At 37.2% G+C, this 8,152-nt stretch overlaps 1 protein-coding gene across 11 annotated transcripts in view; it reads left to right on the top strand.

The window, feature by feature from the left end:
* The window catches only part of Ryr2 (ryanodine receptor 2), a 562,694-nt gene that overhangs the window by 462,516 nt on the left and 92,026 nt on the right, over positions 1 to 8,152 (top strand). For 7 of the 11 annotated variants that reach the window (XM_029468302.1, XM_029468294.1, XM_029468296.1 and 4 more), the window contains exons 74-77: positions 1,907 to 2,041; positions 4,030 to 4,065; positions 5,138 to 5,250; positions 7,830 to 7,926. In XM_029468302.1, coding sequence (XP_029324162.1) covers positions 1,907 to 2,041; positions 4,030 to 4,065; positions 5,138 to 5,250; positions 7,830 to 7,926 — 381 coding nt within the window. The remainder of the gene's footprint in view (positions 1 to 1,906; positions 2,042 to 4,029; positions 4,066 to 5,137; positions 5,251 to 7,829; positions 7,927 to 8,152) is intronic. The other 4 variants (XM_029468301.1, XM_029468299.1, XM_029468300.1 and 1 more) reach the window with 1 other exon arrangement.

Below are 8,152 nucleotides of genomic sequence, written 5' to 3'. Positions count from 1 at the left end.
TCTCCCTCTCCCTCTCCCTCTCCCTCTCCCTCTCTCCACCTATGGTGATTAAAAGTTTAGCTGGGTATCATAGTCTGGACTGGCATCTGTGGTATTTTAGAGTCAGCAACACATCTGTCCAGGCCATTTGGCATTTAGAGTCTCCATTAAGAATTCAGGTATAATTCTAGTAGATCTACTGTTTTATGTTACTTTGTCTTTTTCCCTTGTAGTTTTTGATATTCTTTTGTTATTGTTGTTATTCTCTATGTTTAGTTTTTTGATTATTTTGAGGTGAGGGAACTTTCTTTTTTGGTTCAATCTATTTGGTGTTCTGTAAGCTTCTTGTATCATTAGAGGCATCTCCTTCTTTAGGTTAGGATAATTTTTTTTTCTGTGATTTTGTTGAAAAAAATTTTCTGGGCCTTTGAGCTGGGATTCTTCTCCTTCTTCTATTCCTATTATTCTTAGGTTTATTCTTTTCATAGTGCCCCAGATTTCCTGCAGGAATTTTTTAGATTAAATATTTTCTTTGACTGATGTATTCATTTCTTCTATCATATTGTCAAGGCCTGAGATTCTCCTTTACATCTCTTATATTCTGTTAGTGAAGCTTTCCCCTCTAGTTCCTATTCGATTTCCTAAATTTTTCATTTCCAGGATTCCCTCCATTTTTGTTTTCTTTATTGCTTTATTTCCATTTTTTGGGTTCTTAACAGTTTTATTCATTTCCTTCAACTGTTTGGTTTTTTTTCTTGCTTTCTTTAAAGAATTTATACATTTCTTCCAATTGTTTGTATTTTTTCTGTCTTTCATAAGGGATTTATTCATTTCCTCTTTAAGGATCTCTATCATTTTTATATAGTTGGTTTTAAGGCCATTTTCTTATGCTTCAGCTATGTGGAATATTCTGGGCCTGCTGGGGTAGGAGATCTGTACTTGAGTGGAGACATCATTACTAATTATATTCTTAAGCTGTTGCCTAACATCTGGTTTGTGGCAGTTATAGGTCTAGAGGCTGATTTCTGGGTTTGCCCTTGTTGGGTGAGTGTTTTGTTCCTTGGTTTCTGTTTCCTCTCTGGATTTTCAGAGAGCATGGTGTCTGTTTGTCACATGTTGTATTGTCCTCCTGGCTGGTATGTTCATAGGGAATGTCTGTTGGTGTTGAAGGCCGAGATGCTGTGACTAGCAGGGAAGGAAAGTTAGGAAGGGATGGTTTGGAGGATCCACATGAGACATGGAAATGGGGGAAGAAAGACTGTAGCTGGTGTTGTGCTGGAGTGCTAAGGATGAGCCTGGGGGATTGGGTCTGCTGGGGAACAGAAAGAACAAAGAATGTCTGCAGGCAGTCTACCTGGTCTTCTAGCCAAATCTTGAAATTTTAACTCTGTCCTTTGCTTCAGTATTTGAGCTCATTCATCTAAGAAGATTTTTGGGTGCACAGACAAGTGTCCTTTATGATTCTTCTGGGGACAGTCTTTATGATTCTTTACTGGACACAGTCATTCTCACTGTTTCACTTCTGAATGTGAATATGGTTTTATTTTTCTGACCTCTGCATAGCATTTGCTTGCTTTTTTCAGTGATAAATTTAATATGTGCATCATAAAATGTAGATATACAGAGACAGTGAAATGATTATAACAGTCAGGCAAAAGAGACCTTTCCATTTGCGCACATAGTTGCCCATTTGTGTATTTGTATATAGGTTTGAACTCTACTCAGCAAGTTTTTGTAATGTAGTACCATCTTATTAACTGAGTTATCACACAGTCCAGTGGCTCCCTAGACTTCCCCTCCTTAGGTAGAGTTCTGTAGATGTTTTAGTACTGTCCTGGGCTTGCTTAGTTACCCAGGTATACCCAGTCATTGGCCATGTGGGATTCTCTCACTCTTCAGTTGCCACCTTGTGTTTGCTTTCCCACAGCTGGAAGACCCTGCAATCAGGTGGCAGATGGCTCTCTACAAAGACTTGCCAAACAGGACAGAAGGCACCTCAGACCCAGAGAGGACAGTGGAGCGTGTCCTGGATATAGCAAATGTGCTTTTTCACCTTGAGCAGGTTAGATTTTTGTGTTAATTCAATCATAATCGCTTTAGACACATAAATTATTTTAAATGTGCATTAATTTTTAACTGTGGGTCCCCTAAACCCCATATATGTGTTCACTGGAATGAGCATGTAATTTGTTGTTTCCAAGATTATATTTTTCAGAAACGTTCATAGATACTATGCTTCAAGAGATCAAGGCCTTCATTTTATCATATTTTTCAAGCTTTTCTAAAATCCTATAGATTGTTAGTAGTAGACTTTATTCTAAACATTTCTCACAAACTATCTCAGAGTTGAACAAGATTGTTTTATACCATTTCTAAGGCTTCACATAGAATATGTCTGAGATATTTTGTCTTTCACTGGTTTAATATCTGAAGTATTTTCTCTTTTACCTGCTTAACATTTGGTTTTATGAGAGATTTTTTCCAGCAATTTTTCTCTGAGCTAAAGAGCAAATTACATTTATAGAAGAGCAATACACTAACAATAAAACCCTAAATGAGGAAGATGTTTTTATGTCATTTTCCAGTCATCTCCTGTCTTCACTACCAAGTTCTGGTGTGTTTTATTCTCTATTTTGTCCCCTCAGTTCAAGAATTTGCAAAGCATTAATTCTTGAGACACTTTGTTAGAAAGTTATATTGTGTATTTATATTATATTAAAAGCAATTCTTTATAAAACTACATATATCCAGGCAATTGTCTGGTTTGCATACATGTATCTGAAGTTGCTTGTATAAGGTTTAAGTAGATTAAATGAAACTATTTTAAATATACAGAAACATGTTCCTTTTTAACATGACATCTAGTCAACAGGCAGTGTTAGAGGGATGGAGAGAGGGATCAGTAAGTAAAGTGTTCACTGTGCAAGCGGGAGGACCTGAGTTCAAATCCCCAGCACTCTGGTAAAGGCTGAATATGGCGGCACATATCTGTAACTTCAACACTGGGGCCCTGAGGACTTGCTGGGTAGGCAGCCTACTGAGGTTCATTGAGCCACAAGTCCAGTGAGAGATCTTGCCCTGGGCCTCCAATGCTGAGATGCAGAGGGTTCACAACACTCTACCCTGCCTTCTGCCCTCTGCTCACAATCACACTGACATGAGCATCCACCCCAACACATGTGAAATCAAAATATTTAAAAAACAAAACAAAACAAGATTATATCAGCATGAGAGGCAAGAGTCGTCTGCCAGTAGGTGTTTGACAATACCTGTGTAATATGCTTTATTAATACTGAATCTAAAATAATAAAATCCCCTGTGCCATTCCAGGAACCTTTCTGCCTGTGTTATAAGAAATACGTTTTGTTTTTCTAGCCCCTTTATCTACATCTGCATATATAACGATAACATTAATAAACATGTTGCTTTGATTTAAACTAGATATTGTTTGGACATATAATCCTGCTGTGACTGGTAAAATAACACACATAGATGGTTTAAAGTAGCTTCTTTGAGTACCTGAATTTTTCCTTATATAATTCTTTGCCAAATGTTGAAGTTAGATGGCAGTTATATCCTTTTCTGTTCATTCCACAAATGTATCTCAGAAGCTAAAAGCTTTGTCTATATCTATGGGTTGTCAGCATATTCAGCACAATGCCCTGTACTCATCAAAATTGCTTGCCTTTGAAGTCTCAGACCACAAAGTGGAATTTTATATTGGGATACATTGGATCTCACTGGCCAACTTGGCTCTTCATCCTGTTTTAATCTACACTATCTTCAATAAGAGTTTATTCCACCTAATATACCCATCAAGATACCAACTGAGGTGGACACTTGCTAGTTATACTGATCTTATGGAGAACTGAGGGTCAGAGAAGTGAGTGCTTGTCAATTAGATAGATTGCCCTGTTCACATGGCTGCCGTGGCTAGTCAGGCTTAACATTTTCCTCAAGAATTATTGTCTTCATATTCTGAGCATTTACTGCAAGGCATAATATATCTGGCTTTACTTTGGGCTAACATAACATTTTCATTTTTTCCAGAAATCTAAGTATACTGGCCGGGGATATTTCAGCCTGGGAAGTACAGTGCTCCATTACCTAGAGAATACTAATTGATTGACCAAATCATACTGTAAATTTATCTTCTTTCTAATACTTACTATTAATCTCCTTTTTTTCTCTTAGAATTTCAAGCACCATTATTCAAATAAATAGCCTGTTTGCATCATTTCTTGTAACTTTCAAGTTCTCATTTATCTTACCTAACAAAAATAGCTATATACTTTAATACTTTTATAAAATTAAATCCTTCTATTTACTCCTAGTACTCAGTTCACAGAGCCTTGTTATCTTCTTTTATTAAAGAGCAGTAGGCTTTTCATTAATGCTATTTGTATTTATAGTTATCATACTTAGCACAAGAGTAGTTTCTATGGATATGTGAGCGCATATCTGTATAGGAAAACAAAACCAGACAAAACAAATCAAACCAAGGAAAATCAAACCAAAACCAAGTCCCCTCAGAAAAGGGACTGAGAAAGGAAACAGTATCCGAGTTTAATCACTAGAACCTAGGTTTCAAAAGTTGGGCCTAATATGTATGTGCTTCTAAGTCCAGCACTGGGAGACAGAAACAGCTGGGGCTCTGCGACACACTGGCTAGTCAACCTGTTCTAACTGCTGAATACCAGGCCAATAAGAAATGTCTCAAAAAATAAACAAACAAACAAACAAACAAACAAACAAGAAACAAACCCCAAAACAAGGAGGATGTCAATTGAGGAGTGACACCCAACGCTGTTCTCTAGCTTCCATGTGTCTGCTAACATGTGTGCACATGTACCTATGCACACATAAAAAAAAATTTAAAGTACTTAACATTTTGAGAATGGTGCAAAAGGATTTACATAGAATGCTTTTTTTTCTGTCTCTTTGATTTTGAAAGATAACAAGGCTTAGGAAAATAGGTAAATTTTGCTAAGTACCATTTGAAAGCATCTCAGATTTAGCTTTGGATAATGTTGAGGATATAGTCTCACCAAACTAATTGTTACGTAGTTTGAAATACATGTAAAGGATGCGGCTGATTGATACTTTACCACTGATGGTAGATCGGGGTTGTAAATGGATGTTTATCATTCTTCCTCAGGTGGAACATCCTCAGAGATCAAAGAAAGCTGTGTGGCACAAACTACTCTCTAAGCAGAGAAAAAGAGCTGTTGTGGCCTGCTTCCGGATGGCGCCCTTGTACAATCTGCCAAGGTCAGAATTTTTTCAATGTTTAAAAGAAATTAATTATCTTCTTGAGGTAACGAGGGGCAATGTCAATCTCTCCAAGAGAAGAATAGGAGAAACGTATTGGTTCCTGAAACTCATCTGTTTGCTTTCCTCTGTTGAATGTCTTTGTTTATTTATTTAGGGAACGATGGTTTGTCCTTTCATTTTAAAATGGTTTATGTTGGAGAATATCTGTTTGTATAGGGAAGGACAGTTAGTGTGATTGGAAACATTCTTTGAAGTCTAATTGTTTAGATTTCAACTTCCATTTCTGTGTTACATGGCACTGGTCAAGTTGATTACCTCACTTCACTTTGGTTTCCCCCTCTGGACTGTGGTAGGACTAACTCCATAGAGTACCAAGACAGATTGGTGAACAAATAAATACATTCAGAGTGCTTGTCAGTATGCTGATCACAGTAGATGCTACCCATGGATGTTATTTGTATAATTATCCTCATATAGAGAAAAGAAAAAAAAAAACATTCTCCTGACTCACAGCAATGACAGAAACAAACCCAACAGACTCATCACTGTTCTCTTAGTAGTACATCAATATACTTGTCATTAGAGATGTAACTTGGTGTGTTCAGGTCTGGCTTGATGACCTACTATGGCTTCCTGGGTATTCTGCCATGACACTGGGCTCTTGGCTACTCTTAACTTTCTGCAAGCAACCATAGACCTACTGTGTTGGTTACTTTTCTATTATTGTGATAAAACACCAGGACCTTGTAACTTATAGACAAAAGAGTTTGTGGGCTTAAGGCTTCAGACCTATAAAAGTCATCATGAAGGGGAAGTGATAGACAAAACAGATGAAGTAACAAGCTAAGAGCTCACATCCTGAACTGCAAGCACAGGCAGAGAGAAAATTAGAAATGGTGTGAGTCTTTAAACTCTTAAAGCCCAACTCCAATCATACAATTCCTCTGGCAAGCCTACCCGTGCCACCCCCCCCCCCCAACAGTTCTACCAACTGGGGACCACTAATCAAATGCCTGAGACTCTGGGGGACATTTTTCATTCAAACCATCACAATATGTCTTGTAAACAGGGCTCAGTTCAACTGTATCTCCTTTTGGAACATCTGTGATCTCCTTGTAAGGCAGCTCCTTCCTTCTGTATGTCTTTACAGCAAGATTACAATTTGTGGTTGTTACATTGTGTCCAGTATTCAGGTTGCTTGCCTCTCTGATTTCCATCCAACATAATTTTAAGTTTCTGTTTTCCTAACCATGGACAGGAAGCAGTTTCTTGGACTTCAGTACCTTTCTAACTGGAGAAAGGGTTTGCTTTACGAAGACATCATTTAAACCATTTCAGGAACATCTGAGCTGAGTTCCACAAATCTGAATTTCCCTAAGGGTTGAATATGCCGTCTGCTTAGACGTCTAAATGCTGTGTCCATGATTCTGAGGTTCTAAAAGCAGCTGAGCACATCTTTTGGCCTGCTTTCTTGTGTGCTGAAATTTACAGTGATTTCTAGTGTTTCCAAGTGTGTTGCTAGTTCCTCTCCTATTTATAAGGTTCTCCTTAAACCTATCTAGCCATTATACCTCATGCCTTCTTAACACACTTCTCTTACTGTTAAGTGCAGGCTTCCTTCTTACAATACTATTGTACTACTACGTCTAATAATCCACGTACTAGTCTCTTGGCCTTTCTCACTTAAATCTTACTAATTTCTCTCAGCATCATGATGAGTTTCATTGACTCTTCTAGTCTTCATTGTTTTGTTTTTTGATTTTTTTTTTTACTTCATAGGCAAACATCATTTTCAGATGCATTTTATTTTTAATTGTGTGTGTGTGTGGGGGGGGCTGTACAGGGATAGGGGTGGGGTTGCACATGTATGCAGTAACCAGAGAGGCCAGAGAATGTATTAGACTTCCTGGAGCTGGAGCTGCAGATGGTCATGAGCCAACTGCCATGGTTGCTGGGGTCTGAGCTTCGGTCCTTTTGAAGAGCAGTTCATGCTCTCAACCACAGAGCTACCTCTTGAATCTCAGATAGAAAAAAATTTAAAGTCAGTGTTCCAAGACTTTATCTTCATTGATGCAATTGTAAAAAGTCCACTTAATATATTCTACTCTAGAATAGCCAGAGCCTGCATTTGAGGTTAACTTGAATATAGGCTAAGTCTTCTGTTGGCATTTATGTTATTTAGCAATAATCACACCAGGAAACAATAACCACTATTTAACTAATGTCTATCTAATACATTTTCCACCATTTATCTCACTTTAATTCTTGGAAGATTGAGATATCTTGTAATGCAACGATTATTTTTGTTGCAAGTATGAGAATTGTGAAAATTGAGATCTTAACTGATGTTGCGGAGCTTAGAAAAGTCTGAGCTGGGACTAAACCCAAAGTCAGTATGTGATGTGAGAAAACTGCTTTCATTGGATGCAAGGAGTTGTCTGTGAAGAGAGGAATCAATAATAGGAAGTTTATTTTTATTTTTTACTTTAGTACACAGATCATCTGGTAATAAGCACTATTGAATTCTTGTTCATATATTTAAAATCCCTTTGTTTGACATTGTGTTTATCTTTTAGGCATCGGGCAGTCAATCTTTTTCTTCAGGGATATGAAAAGTCTTGGATTGAAACAGAAGAACATTACTTTGAGGATAAATTGATTGAAGATTTAGCGGTAAGCTTTTCAATGAGATTATAAAATGAAAGAAAATCATTACACTGCATGTTGGTTTTAGAAAACTTTAATTCTCACTGTTGCCACATTTACTGGTTATGACAAAAATACCTGTTTTATTTTTGAAAATATATAGCTATCAATATCAAATGACTCAGAATAGAAAATTAAAACTATTCCTTCTTCTTAAGTTTCATGTGTTTTGCAAATTGTATCTTGGGTATTC

The sequence above is a fragment of the Mus caroli genome, chromosome 13, assembly GCF_900094665.2.
Source record: "Mus caroli chromosome 13, CAROLI_EIJ_v1.1, whole genome shotgun sequence".
NCBI lineage: Eukaryota > Metazoa > Chordata > Mammalia > Rodentia > Muridae > Mus > Mus caroli.
This window is presented reverse-complemented; position numbering and strand designations above follow the sequence as displayed.